The sequence below is a fragment of the Mobula birostris genome, chromosome 28, assembly GCF_030028105.1.
Source record: "Mobula birostris isolate sMobBir1 chromosome 28, sMobBir1.hap1, whole genome shotgun sequence".
NCBI lineage: Eukaryota > Metazoa > Chordata > Chondrichthyes > Myliobatiformes > Myliobatidae > Mobula > Mobula birostris.
In genome coordinates this window covers 4,224,514-4,241,549 of record NC_092397.1, presented here as the reverse complement: position 1 = coordinate 4,241,549, position 17,036 = coordinate 4,224,514, and the positions used below count along the sequence as shown (strand labels likewise).

The 17,036-nt window shown below is 53.9% G+C and overlaps 1 protein-coding gene across 5 annotated transcripts in view; it reads left to right on the top strand.

Annotated features, from left to right (window-relative positions):
• Positions 1 to 17,036, top strand: part of LOC140188938 (transcriptional-regulating factor 1-like) — a 170,410-nt gene that overhangs the window by 128,147 nt on the left and 25,227 nt on the right. For all 5 annotated transcript variants that reach the window (XM_072245591.1, XM_072245590.1, XM_072245592.1 and 2 more), the window contains 4 exons: positions 3,414 to 4,279; positions 7,770 to 7,912; positions 14,875 to 14,918; positions 15,353 to 15,491. In XM_072245591.1, the coding sequence (XP_072101692.1) occupies positions 3,478 to 4,279; positions 7,770 to 7,912; positions 14,875 to 14,918; positions 15,353 to 15,491 (1,128 nt within the window). In that variant the 5' untranslated portion in view covers positions 3,414 to 3,477. The remainder of the gene's footprint in view (positions 1 to 3,413; positions 4,280 to 7,769; positions 7,913 to 14,874; positions 14,919 to 15,352; positions 15,492 to 17,036) is intronic.

Here is a 17,036-nt window from a genome sequence, read left to right as displayed (position 1 = left end):
CAGGTTTATCATTATTCACATAAGGCATGAAATTAGTTCTTTTTTGCGGCAGCAGCAGTACAGTACTTAAAATTACTACAGTACTGTGCAGAAGTCTTAGGCACCCAAGTTCTATATAGGTGTTTAGACTTTTGCACGGGACTGAACTTTACTTGGGACTTTAAACCTTGCGGTTCTCCAGGACCTGTGAATTCATCGCAGAGGACCGTGTACCCAGGGAGACTTGCTGAAACTTAGAGGGGAACATATTTTGCAACCCCGAGTCTCTTGCCTGAGCTGCAGAGGCAGTGGATTGAAGCAGAACTCAGGAGGAACTGAAAGATCAGATGTTCCGAGAAGGGACACTATATAATATACAGTACTCGGAATGAGTTGCTGTGAGGAGAGTTCACACAGGCTCAGATCAGAGTCAGAAACAGAATTAGGTTTATTATTAGAGTCGGCGGCTAGAGAGCACTACAGCACAGGAACAGGACCTTCAGCCCATCTAGTCCTTACTGGACTTGAAAGATTGAGATCAGGGCTTCCCAACCTGGGGAACACGGACCCCTTACTTAATGGTATTGGTCCCATGCATCAAAAAAGGTTGGGGGCTCCTGGCCTGGATAACGTGGATGTGGAGAGGATGTTTCCTACAGTGGGGGAGTCCAGGACCAGAGGACACAGATAATGTGGATGTGGAGAGGATGTTTCCTATAGTGGGAGAGTCTTGGACCAGAAGGCACAGACAGAGTGGATGTGGAGAGGATGTTTCCTATAGTGGGGGGGGGGGTCTAGGACCAGAGGGCACAACTTCAGAATTGAAGGACGTTCCTTTAGAACAGGGATGAGGTGGAATTTCTTGTGCCAGAGGATGGTAAATTTGTGGAATTCATTGGCACAGACAGCTGTGGAATCCAAATCATTGGGTATATTTAAAGTGGAGGTTGACAGGGTCTTGATTAGAAATGGGGTCAAAGATTACGGGGAGAAGGCAGCAGATTGGGGTTGAGCGGGATCTGGGAGCAGCCATGACGGAATGGTGGAGCAGGCTCAATGGGCTGAATGGCCTAATTCTGCTCCTATGTCTTATAGTCTACTGAATATTTCTTCTGCCTCATCCCATTGACCTGCAGTCAGACCATAGCCTGCCATATCCTCCCCATCCATGCACCCATCCAAACAATATGTATTTATTGAGATACTGCGCAAAATGGCCCAGCAACCCAGAGATTTAATCCCAGCCTAATCGCAGAACTGTTTACAATTATCAATTAACCTAACAACCAGTATGTCTTTGGACTGTGGGAGGAAACCAGAGCACCCAGAGGAAAACTACGCGATCACGGGGGGAAGGTACTAACTCCTTGCGGGCACCGGTGGAATTGAACCCGGGTCGCTGGTACCGTAAAGCATTTTGTACTATCTATACCCCTCAGAATTTTGTATACCTCTATCAAATCTTTGCTCCGAATGAGATGATCTGAGGTTTGTTGTACGGTTAAAAGACAGTAGAACAAATAGGACTTGATGTTTCAATCCCTATGGTAAGTTGGCACGCTCGATGTTGGCAGTGGGTTTGGAGTGGTGACAAGGAGGGAGGGCAGGTACATCATCGGGGTCATCAGGAGGGCACCCTCCTCCTTTGACGTTTCGTTGATAAGCCCACGACATCTCCAGAGGGCTCGACGGTGCTACCTAGCGTCCCAGATACACCCCCCTCAGTTCCATACCCTCCTGTCGTCATCTTGCAGCCCAGTTGTTGTCTTTCCTTTCAATCCAAATCCAATTGCTGCTTTCTTCTGCTGCATTTGACAAGGACTTGATTGCTTGTTGGAGGGAGTGACCCCTCACCCCCATCTTCTTCAATGGACTGGTTGTAGAAGTAGCAACAAATCCCCTGCATCCCACTTCTACGGGGAAAATCTTGGTCTTCCAGCCATTCTGGGCAGCTTTGGTTTTCAGTTCGGAGTACTTGGTCTTTGTCCTCTCATAAGCTTCATCGACACCATCTTCCCATGGTACTGTCAATTCCACAACATATGCCAGCTTGGCTGTTGTGGGCCACAGGTCCATGTCTGGCCAGAGTGTTGTAGTCTCAATGTCTGGGGGAAACACATAATTAGCGGATAAAAAGAGCAGTGAGGTCATGGGATCACGGACCGTTCCAAAATCAGACGGCAGAGAGGAAGATGCTGTTCCTGAATCATTGAGTGTGTGTCTTCAGGCTCCCGTACCTCCTCCCTGATGGTGGCGATGAGAAGAGGGCACATCCTGGGTGGCAATATTCCTTCATAAAGGATGCCACCTTCTTGACTCACTCACTGCCCGTTACGCCACTGCCGTTCAGGGCAGCGATGAAGGTCCTCCATCTCTGGCGGTGTTCAGGGCTTCCTTCATTGTGCCAGTAGCTTCCTCTCCGTTTTCCCCACTGTCAGTCACGTGAGTCCCGGGTGGAGACTCAGGAATACCGTTGCACTCGGATGTAGAAGGATTCTTCATTGCTGTTTCCATAACAATTTTGTCTGACCAGTCAGGGTTGTTAACCCTGAACCTGGAGGACTGGCCTCTACCCTTTGACCTGCTTGGCATAGGTGACCCGACCGAGAGCCAAAGCTAACTCCAGCCAACGCAGCTCTCCCGTCATGGTGTACTCTCAGAGGACATGGCTGGACCCAAGCACAGAGGAACGGCCAGCTCTCAAATACGGGAAGTGTTGACAGAGACTCGAGCCCAGGAGTGGTGGGGGGGGGGTGGCAGGCTCACGACTCACCTCAGGGGCGGAGGGTGCGACAGACTCCCCATGAAGAGACGGGAATAAGAGGTTAGACATCGGAATACCGACAGAGCCTTGGGGGAAGCGACTGAGTGACACCGTGAGACCATTCATTCTCTCCAAAACAATGACCCCCGCTAAGGCACTGAACAGGAGTCCTCTTTAAATAACCTTAGCACGTGGCAAACCCGTGCCAGTCACACTTGAGCAGATGAAACCGAAAGCGCAGGGGCTTAATGGCTCCAGGTTAGGTGCTCAAGTATCCGAGAAGCAGGGCGCGCTACGGCAAGCCACAGGGGTGGAGAGCACAGCCATGGGAGGGGGCAGTGAAGAGAGAATGCATTTAATACTCAATGAATCCACCTTCTACTGGCGCCTGCTTGTATCAGCTTGTCTTCCTCCCTAACCCATCGACAACCCTGTACCTCCCCATTCCTCCCCTCGACCTTCCTCAGCCTCCCCACCTCCTCCTCTTCCCAACCCCTCTCCCTCCCCTCGGTCCCCCTACAGCATCCACCCCCCGCCTCACTCCTACTCCCAGATTCCCCTGTCCTTCTCTCCCAGGCACCCTCCCCGTACCCTTTCACTCCACCTCCTCTATAACCCTCCCTACCACGTAAAGATTTCTAACATCTTCCCCCCTCTCCCTGTTTTGCAGCTGCAGCTTCAGAGACCCTTGGTGATCACCGCCATCAGCTGATTGTGACCCCCATCACCCCACCATGTCTGAGCAAATGGGAGCGTCCGTGCAAGGAGACTGTGGCCCCCTCCTCTTCTACGAACGCCACTGCCCGCCGCCGCTGCCGCCTGGGCTGGACGGAGTAGGCCTGGGCGGGCCGGCACACCACGGCTTCACCCCCGACGGCCTGGATGGCATGCGGCCTCACGCTGGGTCCCCCAAGATGGCCGCCGTCACCGGCGACAACGGCTGGCCGCCCTCGGGCCTATCCGGGCCGGCGGGGGCCAAGCCCGAGGGGGCAGCAGAGGGCCGCAGCCCAGCCGTCACCTACGTCGAGAGCCTGGCTCAAGGCAGGCTGGACTCCTTTGACGAGGCCTTCCCTCACCACCGCTCAATAGGCCAGGGCCCGGGAGTGGCCACCTGTACCACAACCCCCACCCTGAGGCAGATGCTCGCAGGGGTCGCGCCCTCGCCCCGCTACCTCCAGGCTAGGCTTCCCCCGGGCCCTCACTGCCGCCCGCAGGAGGCCCCGAGCCTCCACTGCGCCATAGCTCAGGCCCGGGGCCTGCCAGGCTTCCCGCAGCGGCTGGCCCAGCCCCAGGGCGAGGCAGACGGGCGAGGCGCCCACTATCGGCTCCCACACGTGCACCAGGCCCACCGCTACCTGCAAGGGGCAGGACCCCAGCCTGGGCGAGGGCAGGAGGGGAGGAGGGAGGATCTCGCGCTGGGAGCCGGACAAGCCCAATCCTACTTGTGTGGACCACGACTGCAGTACTGCATGACAGAGACACCGCGGGAGTCAGTGGCAACACCAGTCTACCAGCACAACAGCCACGGGTCCCCAGGTAACGGTGGGGACGTGCAGTTTGTCGGTGTCACAGTGAGGGGTGTGGGGTGTGTCGGTGTTACAGTGAGGGGTGTGTGGTGTGTCAGTGTCACAGTGAGGAGTGTGTGGTGTGTCAGTGTCACAGTGAGGAGTGTGGGGTGTATCAGTGTCACAGTGAGAGGTGTGTGGTGTGTCAGTGTCACAGTGAGGGGTGTGGGGTGTGTCGGTGTTACAGTGAGGGGTGTGGGGTGTGGGGTGTGTCAGTGTTCCAGTGAGGGGTGTGGGGTGTGTCAGTGTTACAGTGAGGGGTGTGGGGTGTGTCGGTGTTACAGTGAGGGGTGAGGGGTGTGTCGGTGTCACAGTGAGGGGTGTGGGGTGTGTCGGTGTTACAGTGAGGGGTGAGGGGTGTGTCAGTGTCACAGTGAGGGGTGAGGGGTGTGTCAGTGTCACAGTGAGGGGTGTGGGGTGTGTCAGTGTCACAGTGAGGGGTGTGGGGTGTGTCGGTGTCACAGTGAGGGGTGTTGTGTGTGTCGGTGTTACAGTGAGGTGTGGGGTGTGTCAGTGTCACAGTGAGGGGTGTGGGGTGTGGGGTGTGTCGGTGTCACAGTGAGGGGTGTGGGGTGTGTCATTGTCACAGTGAGGGGTGTGGGGTGTGGGGTGTGTCAGTGTTCCAGTGAGGGGTGTGGGGTGTGGGATGTGTCAGTGTTCCAGTGAGGGGTGAGGGGTGTGTCAGTGTCACAGTGAGGGGTGTGGGGTGTGTCGGTGTCACAGTGAGGGGTGTGGGGTGTGTCATTGTCACAGTGAGGGGTGTGGGGTGTGGGGTGTGTCAGTGTTCCAGTGAGGGGTGTGGGGTGTGTCAGTGTTCCAGTGAGGGGTGAGGGGTGTGTCAGTGTCACAGTGAGGGGTGTGGGGTGTGGGGTGTGTCAGTGTTCCAGTGAGGGGTGAGGGGTGTGTCAGTGTCACAGTGAGGGGTGTGGGGTGTGGGGTGTGTCGGTGTCACAGTGAGGAGTGTGGGGTGTGTCGGTGTCACAGTGAGGGGTGTGGGGTGTGTCATTGTCACAGTGAGGGGTGTGGGGTGTGGGGTGTGTCAGTGTTCCAGTGAGGGGTGAGGGGTGTGTCAGTGTCACAGTGAGGGGTGTGGGGTGTGGGGTGTGTCGGTGTCACAGTGAGGGGTGTGGGGTGTGTCATTGTCACAGTGAGGGGTGTGGGGTGTGGGGTGTGTCAGTGTTCCAGTGAGGGGTGTGGGGTGTGTCAGTGTTCCAGTGAGGGGTGAGGGGTGTGTCAGTGTCACAGTGAGGGGTGTGGGGTGTGGGGTGTGTCAGTGTTCCAGTGAGGGGTGAGGGGTGTGTCAGTGTCACAGTGAGGGGTGTGGGGTGTGGGGTGTGTCGGTGTCACAGTGAGGGGTGTGGGGTGTGTCATTGTCACAGTGAGGGGTGTGGGGTGTGGGGTGTGTCAGTGTTCCAGTGAGGGGTGAGGGGTGTGTCAGTGTCACAGTGAGGGGTGTGGGGTGTGGGGTGTGTCGGTGTCACAGTGAGGGGTGTGGGGTGTGTCAGTGTCACAGTGAGGGGTGTGGGGTGTGGGGTGTGTCAGTGTTCCAGTGAGGGGTGTGGGGTGTGTCGGTGTCACAGTGAGGGGTGTGGGGTGTGTCAGTATCACAGTGAGGGGTGTGGGGTGTGTCAGTGTTCCAGTGAGGGGTGTGGAGTGTGTCAGTGTCACAGTGTGGGGTGTGGGGTGTGTCAGCGTTACAGTGGGGATGTGGGGTGTGTCAGTGTCACAGTGAGGGGTGTGGGGTGAGGGGTGTGTCAGTGTCACAGTGAGGGGTGTGGGGTGTGTCGGTGTTACAGTGAGGGGTGTGGGGTGTGTCGGTGTCACAGTGAGGGGTGTGGGGGGTGTCAGTGTCACAGTGAGGGGTGTGGGGTGTGTCGGTGTCACAGTGTGGGGTGTGGGGTGTGTCGGTGTTACAGTGAGGGGTGAGGGGTGTGTCAGTGTCACAGTGAGGGTGTGGGGTGTGTCAGTGTTACAGTGAGGGGTGTGGGGTGTGTCGGTGTCACGGTGAGGGGTGTGGGGTGTGTCAGTGTCACAGTGAGGGGTGTGGGGTGTGTCGGTGTCACAGTGAGGGATGTGGGGTGTGTTGGTGTCACAGTGAGGGGTGTGGGGTGTGTCGGTGTTACAGTGAGGGGTGTGGGGTGTGTTGGTGTTACAGTGAGGGATGTGGGGTGTGTCGGTGTTGGGGTGAGGGGTGTGTCGGTGTCACAGTGAGGGGTTTTTGGGTGTGTTAGTGTTACAGTGAGGGGTGTGGGGTGTGTCAGTGTCACAGTGAGGGGTTTTTGGGTGTGTTAGTGTCACAGTGAGGGGTGTGACGGTATCACAGTGTGGGGAGTGTCGGTGTCACAGTGAGGGGTGTGTCAGTGTCACAGTGAGGAGTGTGGGGTGTATCAGTGTCACAGTGAGAGGTGTGGGGTGTGTCAGTGTCACAGTGAGGAGTGTGGGGTGTGTCGGTGTTACAGTGAGGAGTGTGGGGTGTGTTGGGTGTCACAGTGAGGGGTGTGGGGTGTGTCGGTGTCACAGTGAGGGGTGTGGGGTGTGTCAGTGTCACAGTGAGGGTGAGGGGTGTGTCAGTGTTACAGTGAGGGGTGTGTCAGTGTCACAGTGAGGGGTGTGGAGTGTGTCAGTGTCACAGTGAGGGGTGTGGGGTGTGGGGTGTGTCAGTGTCACAGTGAGGGTGAGGGGTGTGTTGGTGTTACAGTGAGGGGTGAGGGGTGTCTCAGTGTCACAGTGAGGGGTGTGGGGTGTGTCATTGTCACAGTGAGGGGTGTGGGGTGTGGGGTGTGTCGGTGTTACAGTGAGGGGTGTGGGGTGTGTCAGTGTCACAGTGAGGGGTGTGGGGTGTGTCGGTGTTACAGTGAGGGGTGTGGGGTGTGGGGTGTGTCAGTGTTACAGTGAGGGGTGAGGGGTGTGTCGGTGTCACAGTGAGGGGTGTGGGGTGTGTCAGTGTCACAGTGAGGGGCGTGGGGTGTGTCAGTGTCACAGTGAGGGGTGTGGGGTGTGTCGGTGTCACAGTGAGGGGTGTGGGGTGTGTCGGTGTTACAGTGAGGGGTGTGGGGTGTGGGGTGTGTCAGCGTTACAGTGAGGGGTGTGGGGTGTGTCGGTGTCACAGTGAGGGGTGTGGGGTGTGTCGGTGTTACAGTGAGGGGTGTGGGGTGTGGGGTGTGTCAGTGTTACAGTGAGGGGTGAGGGGTGTGTCGGTGTCACAGTGAGGGGTGTGGGGTGTGTCAGTGTCACAGTGAGGGGCGTGGGGTGTGTCAGTGTCACAGTGAGGGGTGTGGGGTGTGTCAGTGTTACAGTGAGGGGTACGAGGTGTTCGATTACAGGATGAGGTGTGTCAGAATTTATTTTCCACTCAGAACGTCAGGCTCTCTTTTGCCTGTGCATTCTGTACGTGCGTGCAAGCGTGGGAGGTATTCGCCCCTGTGGCTGAACAGCTGTCTTACCGCTCTCTGTCCCCGCAGTTGCAGTCCCCACCACGTCCCCACACTACCTGAGCCCCTGCCAGCGCCCGGAGTCGGAGAACGCCTGTGTCCAGCTGCTGGACACCCCCACCAACAAGTTCCTGAACTCCCAGCTCTGTCCGACCGACCTCTACTGGGAACAGGTAGGGTGAGCCGCGGTCCAGTGATCTGCCCTCTTGCACGTGCTCACAGCTGCGCGCCTGCCCTCTGCTCGCGCTGGGCTCTTCCGCAGACGGTATTCGCCCCCATGCTCGCTGGGGTGAGTGGTAGCGACAGGTACATTGGGGACATTAGGGAATCTTTGACAAGCGCACGCTGTCCGTCACATCTGACGACGATGGGAAATCTGCGCGGGAAAGTTTCTGAAAAGCCGCGGCACTGGGGGCAGTTCCACTCTCCCGACCTTGGAAGTCCGGGTCCAGTGGGACGAACAAGCATCACAAACCGGGGTCTTCCTCGGTTGCAGTGGGTGACTGTGACGTCTTCCGTGCCTCGTCGCGCCCTTCGCTCTCCACACGGGGCGTTACAGAACCGGCTCCCTGGCCGTTAGATCTCACTGTAGCTCTCACCTGCCCAGTCCGTCTGCTGCTTTAGCCGACCTCTCGAAGCAGGTTACGTGGGGGGAGCGGGTGGTGTGGCCGCTCTCAAATGCAGACACCTCCGGTGGGAGCTGAGTGACCAAAGGCCAGTGAACTACCCCATTCACCAGAGGCACTACCCCTCCCTGGAGACCCCGTACACCCCAGGCAGACTCGTGGATGGTGGGAAAATAGAGCGCCGTGTGGGAGGGAAGGGTTAGGTCGATTTTAGAATGGGTAAGCTGTTGGCACAGCATTGCGGGCCGAAGGGCCTGTACTGTTCTGTGTACCGAGCAGGGGTGCAGTGCTAGCTGGAGCGCGTCCAGCACATCCTTAAGAAAAAAGCCGAAATAAACAAGCTAATTAATAAGGTGCTGCCCAGGGTGATTTGAGTATCTCAGAAACTGCTGACCTCCTGGGATTTTTACACACAACAGACTCTGGAGTTTACAAAGAATGGTGCCAAACAAAAAAAACGTTCAGCGAGTGGCTGTTCTGTGAGCAAAAACATCTCGTTAAATCCACTCGCTGGATGTTTTATTGTTTTTGTTCGGTACGCTCCGGCTAGCAATGAAACCCTGGTGCTGAGACTCTGTGAAGAGCTTGTTTTGTGAACTGTTCATACAGATCAGATCATTACACAGTGCATCAGGGTAGAACAAGGCATTGTGAAGGTCCCCACGCACCCCTCATGCAAACTCTTCTCCCTCCTGCCATCTGCCAAAAGGCACCAAAGCATTCGGGCTCTCACGACCAGACTATGTAACAGTTTCCTCCCCCAAGCCATCAGACTCCTCAATACCCAGAGCCTGGACTGACACCAACCTACTGCCCTCTACTGTGCCTATTGTCTTGTTTATTATTTATTGTAGTGCCAGCACTGTTTTGTGCACTTTATGCAGTCCTGGGTAGGTCTGTAGTCTAGTGTAGTCCAGGGGGAAAAATATCCTGGTGGGGAGGTTTGCTAAGGCTATTGGGGAGAGTTTAAACGAGGATTGCTGGGGATGGGAACCAAACTGCAGAGATTGTGAGATTGGCTCACAAATAGAGAAAGCTTGGAGACAGTGCGAGAGGGAGGATAGGCAGGTGATAGAGAAGGGATGCACTGAGACCGATGGTTCGAGATGTGTCTATTTTAATGCAAGAAGCATCATGAACAAAGCGGGTGAGCTCAGAGTATGGATCAGTACTTGGAGCTATGATGGGGTGGCCATTACAGAGACTTGGATGGCTCAGGGGCAGGAATGGTTACTGAGAGTGCCAGGCTTTAGATGTTTCAGAAAGGACAGGGAGGGGGGCAAAAGAGGTGGAGGCATGGCACTGTTGATCAGAGATAGTGTCACGGCTGCAGAAAAGGAGGAAGTCATGGAGGGATTGTCTACGGAGTCACTGTGGGTGGAAGTTAGGAACAGGAAGGGGTCAATAACTCAACTGGGTGTTTTTTATAGACCACCCAATAGTAACAGGGACATGGAGAAGCAGATAGGGAGATGGATTCTGGAAAGGTGTAATAATAACAGGGTTGTTGTGGTGGGAGATTTTAATTTCCCAAATATCGATTGGCATGTCCCTAGAGCGAGGGGTTTAGATGGGGTGGAGTTTGTTAGGTGTGTTCAGGAAGGTTTCTTGACACAATATGTAGATAAGCCTACAAGAGGAGAGGCTGTACTTGATCTGGTATTGGGAAATGAACCTGGTCAGGTGTCAGGTCTCTCAGTGGGAGAGCATTTTGGAGATAGTGATCACAATTCTATCTCCTTTACCATAGCATTAGAGAGGGATAGGAACAGACAAATTAGGAAAGTGTTTAATTGGAGTAAGAGGAAATCTGAGGCTATCAGGCAGGAACTTGGAAGCATAAATTGGGAACAGATATTCTCAGGGAAAGGTACAGAAGAAATGTGGCAAATGTTCAGGGGATATTTGCGTGGAGTTCTGCATTGGTACATTCCAATGAGACAGGGGAAGGATGGTAGGGTACAGGAACCATGATTCAAGATTCAAGATTCAAAGATTCAAAAAACTTTATTGTCATATCACACATCAGCTCTGCAGGGCAGAATGAGACAGCGTTTCTCAGGGGCAGTGCAATCATAACATAACAAACACAACACTAAATAATAAACATAACAATAAATAGTAAAACACAACAGCCACATGTCAGTTAAAATCAAGTTATAAGTGTCCGGTGCGAGTTAAAAGTGTCCAAAGCAGAGTCAGGTGGAGCAGCTATTTAACAGTCTGACTGCCTGTGGGAGGAAGCTGTTTAGTAGCCTTGTGGTTTTAGTTTTGACGTTTCTGTAACGTTTGCCTGATGGCAGAAGAACAAACAGTTCATGGAGAGGGTGTGAGGGGTCTTTAATGATGTATCATGTCTTCTGGAGGCATTGACTCTGAAAGAGGTCTTGGACAGAAGGTAGGGAGACCCCAATAACCTTCTCTGCTCCCCTAACCACCCTTTGCAAGGCTTTTTTGTCGACAGCACTGCAGCTGGAGTACCAGGTTGTGATGCAAAAGGTCAGCACACTCTCAACCACGCCTCTGTAGAATGTAAAGATGTTAGTGGGGAGTGATGCTTGTTTAAGCTTCCTCAGAAAGTGCAATCTCTGCTGGGCCCGTTTCACAATCCCAGTGGTGTTCCTGGACCAGGTGAGATTGTCCGAGATCTGCACCCCAAGGAACTTGATGTTTTCCACTCTCTCCACTGTGGAGCCGCTGATGCTGAGGGGTGTGTGCTCAGGCTGAGACCGTCTGAAATCGATGATCATCTCCTCGGTCTTGGTGACATTAAGCATCAAGTTGTTATCCCTGCACCAGCTCTCTAGGTGCTTGACCTCCTCCCTGTACATTGTTTCATCTTTTTGCTGATGAGCCCCACCACTGTGGTATCATCTGCAAATTTAATGATCAGGTTCTCCTTGAATCTGGCTGCACAGTCATGTGTTAGCAGTGTAAACAGCAATGGGCTAAGCACACAGCCTTGTGGGGGTCCAGTGCTCAGCGTGATGGAGTCAGAGATGTTCCTGCCAACACGGACTGACCGTGGTCTCTCAGTCAAGAAATCCAGAATCCAGTGACACAGGGCAGTGTTAAGGCCAAGCAGCGACAGTTTCTCCACTAGTCTCTGCGGGATGATGGTATTGAACGCTGAACTCAATCTACAGGATTCTGGCATAAGTGTCTTTGTTGTCCAAGTGAGAGAGAACTGTGTGCAGTGTGGTGGATGTTGCGTCCTTCGTAGAGTGATTTGGACGATAGGACACTCAAGTCTGCTGTGCAGGTTGACTCTGTGGTTAAGAAAGCATTCAGTGCATTGGCCTTTATCAATCGTGGAACTGAGTTTAGGAGCCGAGAGGTAATGTCACAGCTATATAGGACCCTGGTCAGACCCCACTTGGAGTACTGTGCTCAGTTCTGGTCACCTCACTATAGGAAAGATGTGGAAACCATAGAAAGGGTGCAGAGGAGATTTACAAGGATGTTGCCTGGATTGGGGAGCATGCCTTATGAAAACAGGCTGAGTGAACTCGGCCTTTTCTCCTTGGAGTGACGGAGGATGAGAGGTGACCTGATAGAGGTGTACAAGATGATGAGAGGCATTGATCATGTGGATAGTCAGAGGCTTTTCCCCAGGGCTGAAATGGCCAGCATGAGAGGGCACAGTTTTAAGGTGCTTGGAAGTAGGTATAGAGGAGATATCAGGGATACGGTTTTCACACTGAGAGCGGTGAGTGCGTGGAATGGGCTGCTGGCAACGGTGGTGGAGGCAGATACAATAGGGTCTTTTAAGAGGCTCCTGGACAGGTACATGGAGCTCAGAAAAATAGAGGGCTATGGGTTACCTGAGGTAATTTCTCAGGGAAGGACATGTTTGGCACAGATTTGTGGGCCAAAGGGCCTGTATTGTGCTGTAGGTTTTCTATGTTTCTATGGGCTTAGCGGGAGAAATCAGAGTGTGATGGTAGAGGGTTGCCTCTCTCTCTGGAGGCCTCTGACGAATGGAGTGCTGGCCGGTCCATTGTCAATTGTCATTTAGAACGTAGAACATAGAATAGTACAGCACAGTACAGGCCCTTCGGCCCACAATGTTGTGCCAACCCTCAAACCCTGCCTCTCATGTAACCCCCCACCTTAAATTCCTCCATATACCTGTCTAGTAGTCTCTTAAACTTCACTAGTGTACCTGCCTCCACCACTGACTCAGGTAGTGCATTCCACGCACCAACCACTCTCTGAGTATAAAATCTTCCTCTAATATCCCCCTTGAACTTCCCACCCCTTACCTTAAAGCCACGTCCTCCTGTATTGAGCAGTGGTGCCCTGGGGAAGAGGGGCTGGCTATCCACTCTATCTATTCCTCCTATTATCTTGTATACCTCTATCATGTCCCCTCTCATTCTCCTTCTCTCCACAGAGTAAAGCCCTAGCTCCTTTAATCTCTGATCATAATCTTTACTCTCTAAACCAGGCAGCCTCCTGGTAAATCTCCTCTGTACCCTTTCCAGTGCTTCCACATCCTTCCTATAGTGAGGCGACCAGAACTGGACACAGTACTCCAGGATTATCAATGATCTAGATGATAATGTGGTCGACTAGACCAACAAACCTGAGGATGACACCAGGATTGGGGGTGTAGCTGTCAGCGAGGATGACTACCAAAGCTTGTAGCAGGATCTGGACCAGCCTGGTAAAATGGCAGACGGAATTTAATGCAGACAGGTGCGAGGTTTTGCACTTTGGTAGGACCAACCAGGGCAGGTCTTACAGAGTGAACAGTCGGGCACTGAGGAGTGCAGTAGAACAAAGGAATCTGGGAACATATTCCTTGAAAGTGGCATCACAGGTAGACAGGGTCATAAAGAAAGCTTTTGGCACACTAGCCTTCATAAATCAAAGTACTGAGTACAGGAGACGGGATGCTATGTTGAAGTTGTAGAAGGCATTGATGAGGTTTGATTTGGAGCATTGTGTGCAGTTTTGGTCACCCTACCAACAGGAAAGATGTAAACAAGGTTGAAAGAGTGCAGAGAGAATTAACAAGGACGTTGCCAGGACTTGAGGACCTGAGTTATTGGGAAGGGTTGAATAGGCGAGGACTTTACTCCCTGGAGTGCAGGAGAATGAAGGGAGAACTTACAGGAGGATACAGTGGCCACTTTATCAGGTAAACCTGCTTGTTAATGCAAATATCTAATCAGCCAATCATGTGGCAGCAACTCAATGCATAAGAGCACGCAGACACGGTCAAGAGATTCAGTTGTTGTTCAGACCAAACATCAGAATGGGGGAAGAAATGGGATCAAAGTGACTTTGACCGGGGAATGATTGTTGGTGCCAGATGGGGTGGTTTGAGTATCTCAGAAACTGCTGATCTCCTAGGGATTTTCACACGCAAGAGTCTCTGGACTTTACAGAGAGTGGTGTGAAAAAACAAAAAACATCCAGTGGGCAGCAGTTCTGTGGGTGAAAACGCCTTATTAATGAGCGAGGTCAGAAGAGAATGGCCAGACTGGTTCAAGCTGACAGGAAGGTGACAGTAACTCAAATTAACCACACGTTACAACAGTGGTGTGCAGAAGAGCATCTCTGAACGCACAACACGTCGAACCTCGCAGTGGGCAGCCTACAGCAGCAGATGACCATCAACATACACTCAGTGGCCATTTTGTCAGGTACCGGAAGCGACCAATAAAGTGACCACCAGGTGTGGATAGGGCCAATGCAAGCAGCCTTTTTCCACTGAGGTTGGGCGAGAAGAGAACTACAGGTCATAGGTTAAGGGTGAAGGGTGAAATATTTAAGGGGAACATTGGTGGGGGGGGGGAATTCTTCACTCAGAGGGTGGTGAGAGTGTGGAACGAGCTGCCGGCGGAAAGTGGTTAGTGCGAGTTTGGTTGCAATGTTTAAGAGGAGTTTGGATAAGTACATCGTTGAGAGGGGTGTCACTCTTTCCATCTTAACGTCAGGGAATGTATACAACCTGAAATTCTTACCCTTCACGGGCGTCCACGAAACAGAAGGGAGGGAAAAAACCCCAAAGAATGGATGACAGAAAAACGTTGGAACCCCAAAGCCCCCTCCTCCCTCCCCCCTCCCACGCACAAGCGGCAGCAAAGCTTCAACCCTCTCCCCTCCCTCTCCCCCCCACTTGTTCCAGCAGAACGCATCAACTCCAGCCCCCACCACCCACCGTAAAAGCAATAACCCCCAATGAAACCACGATCCAGAGGCCATCAAAAAACTACTGCCCATCCCGACACTTCCAATATCCCAGAACAGGCTCTCTCCCTCTCGCTAGGCGAAGGCGAGAGAGATACCCAACTGTTTCGATGTTACAGTCCGCCCCGTCGCTTGCCCGAGGCCCCCCCCACCGACTCTAAAAGGCGCAGAGGGATCCAGTCCAAGTGCAGATAGGACTAGGCAGAAGACCGGGCTAGAAGGGACTAGGTGGAATGAGTGGCCTGTGATAACGCGACTCCGTACCGACCACGTACGTTGCTTGAACAGAACCTCTCTTCTCCTCGCAGGTGCACCAGGTGCCTCTGTCCTGCGACAGGGTCTCCGGCCAAAGGTAAGACCGCGGCGAGGGGTGGGGGGTGGGTGTTGTCTCTCTGTGGGAGGACCACCGGTAGGGGAACGGTCTGGGGGTCAGACCCAGGCCAGGACAGGAGGGGGAGCTCCCCTGCCCAGAAGGTACACAGACAACCGACATGGGTTGAACAAGAGGCCTGTGGGTTCTGACCTCTCTGGTCCTCGTACTTCGCCCTCTGTTTGGCGGACGTAGTAAACCCAATTTTGATTCTGACAGCCCTCGGCTTCCTGGAAGCAGGTTACTATCGACGGGAGGGAGGGACGTCCCCTCAGGCCTCGGTAACTCCTCGCAGTGACCGGTCTATGTCTTTGCACGCCGACGGCTCAGGAGGCGTAGAAAGTGTGTGCGGGGGTGGTGGTTGGGGGGGGCGGGGGGAGAGGAAATTCATTGTTCTGACACTCTACTCTGGACAGGAGAGGGCCCGAGGAGAAGGAGGAGGCATCCTACCCCTTCAACCGCGGGAGCTGCAAGGACCAGTTCAGGAACGTCGCGAGTTTCCAGGGCCACGTCGCTCCCGGGGGAGGCCTGGGGACGTCCCACATCATGACGCAGGTCAGTCCGTCGGCGTGCAGGCGCCAGGGGTCCGAGACAAAGGCAGGCTGAGCTGGAGACGCTCGGCGGGCCAGACAGTGCATGCTGGGAGGGAGATGGAGCCATCATTTAGGCCTCACTTGGAGCATTGTGTTCAGTTCCGGTCGCCTCATTACAGGAAGGGTGTGGAAGCTTTAGAGGGGGTGCAGAGGAGATTCACCAGGATGCTGCCAGGATTAGAGAGGATAGGTTGGGCGAGCTGGGGCTTTTCTCTCTGGAGCGAAGGAGGACGCGAGGTGACTTGGTAGAGGTGTACAAGATGATAAGAGGCATAGACTGAGGCAGAGGCTTTTTCCCAGAGCAAAAATGTTTGATAAGGGCATAATTTGAGGGAAGTATCGGGAGGGGGAGGTAGGTTTTTTACACAGAGAGTGGTGGGTGTGTGGAACGCCCTGCCAGGGGTGGAGGTAGAGGCAGGTACATCAGGGACCTTTGGGAGACCCTTGGGTAGACACATGGAAAATGGAGGGAGAAGGGATGGACCAATCTTGGAGTGGGTTAAAAGGTCAGCCCAATATCATGGGTCAAAGGGCCTGTACTGTTCTGTGTCTCTGGGGTCATCTCTCTTTTCTTGGAAGCGGGACGAGGAGAAAGCAAGGAGCTGGCAGAGATGGTGTGCACAGTTTTGGACACCCTGTTAGAGGGAAGATGTCATTAAACTGGGAAGAGCCTTCTTAAGTCCAACACCCCTGGGGCGTAGGCCAACACCGCAGTCCTCCGCCCTAGGCCGAAGGCTCCTGCTTTCACCATACGTCTTCCAGGTGAAGACCCTCCCTCCCCCTCCCAGGGATGAGGACTTTGAAGCCTCTGTTGGCGTCTCTGAAGCTCTGGGTTTTTACGGGATGGGGGTTGTTACCCCTCCTCCTTCCGCAGCTGGAGCGTAGAGGTGATTTTTCCGCGGAGAATGCCAGGATTCACCGGCCTGAGCTACGGGGAGAGGTTGGCCAAGGCTAAATCGATGACTGTCGTTTTGGACTCCCCTACCCTGGGGTAAAGACTGACCGTCTACCCTAGGAATTTGAGGGAGAAGGGAGGGGTGACCTTACAGAAGTTTATACAATTTTGCCGTAACAGATAAGGTTGACCCTCGCAGTCTTTTCCCCAGGGTAGGGGAGTCCAAAACTACGGGTCAGAGATTGAGGGTGAGAGGGGAAAGGTCTAGGAGGGATCTGAGGAGCAAGTCTTCAGCCAGAAGGTGATGAGTTGCTTCCGGAGGCACTTGGAGGGGCAGGACTCGGGGGTGTAGGCCGAATGCAGGAAATTAGGACGAGCTGGGTTTGTTCAATGGGCAGGCCAGGGGAAATACCAGCGATGGGGCAAGACCAAGGATTTTAATGCGGCGGCCGAGATCCGATTAAGCTGCTTGGCCGGTGTAATGTGTTGCCAGTAGCAAGGGGGCATATCCCAGCAGGGTCTTAATGGGCCGAACGGCCTCCAAAGCGCAAACAAAAATACTGAGCTGAGAACGGCAGGAGGCCGTCCTGAGGTCGGGAGGGAGAAAAGGAC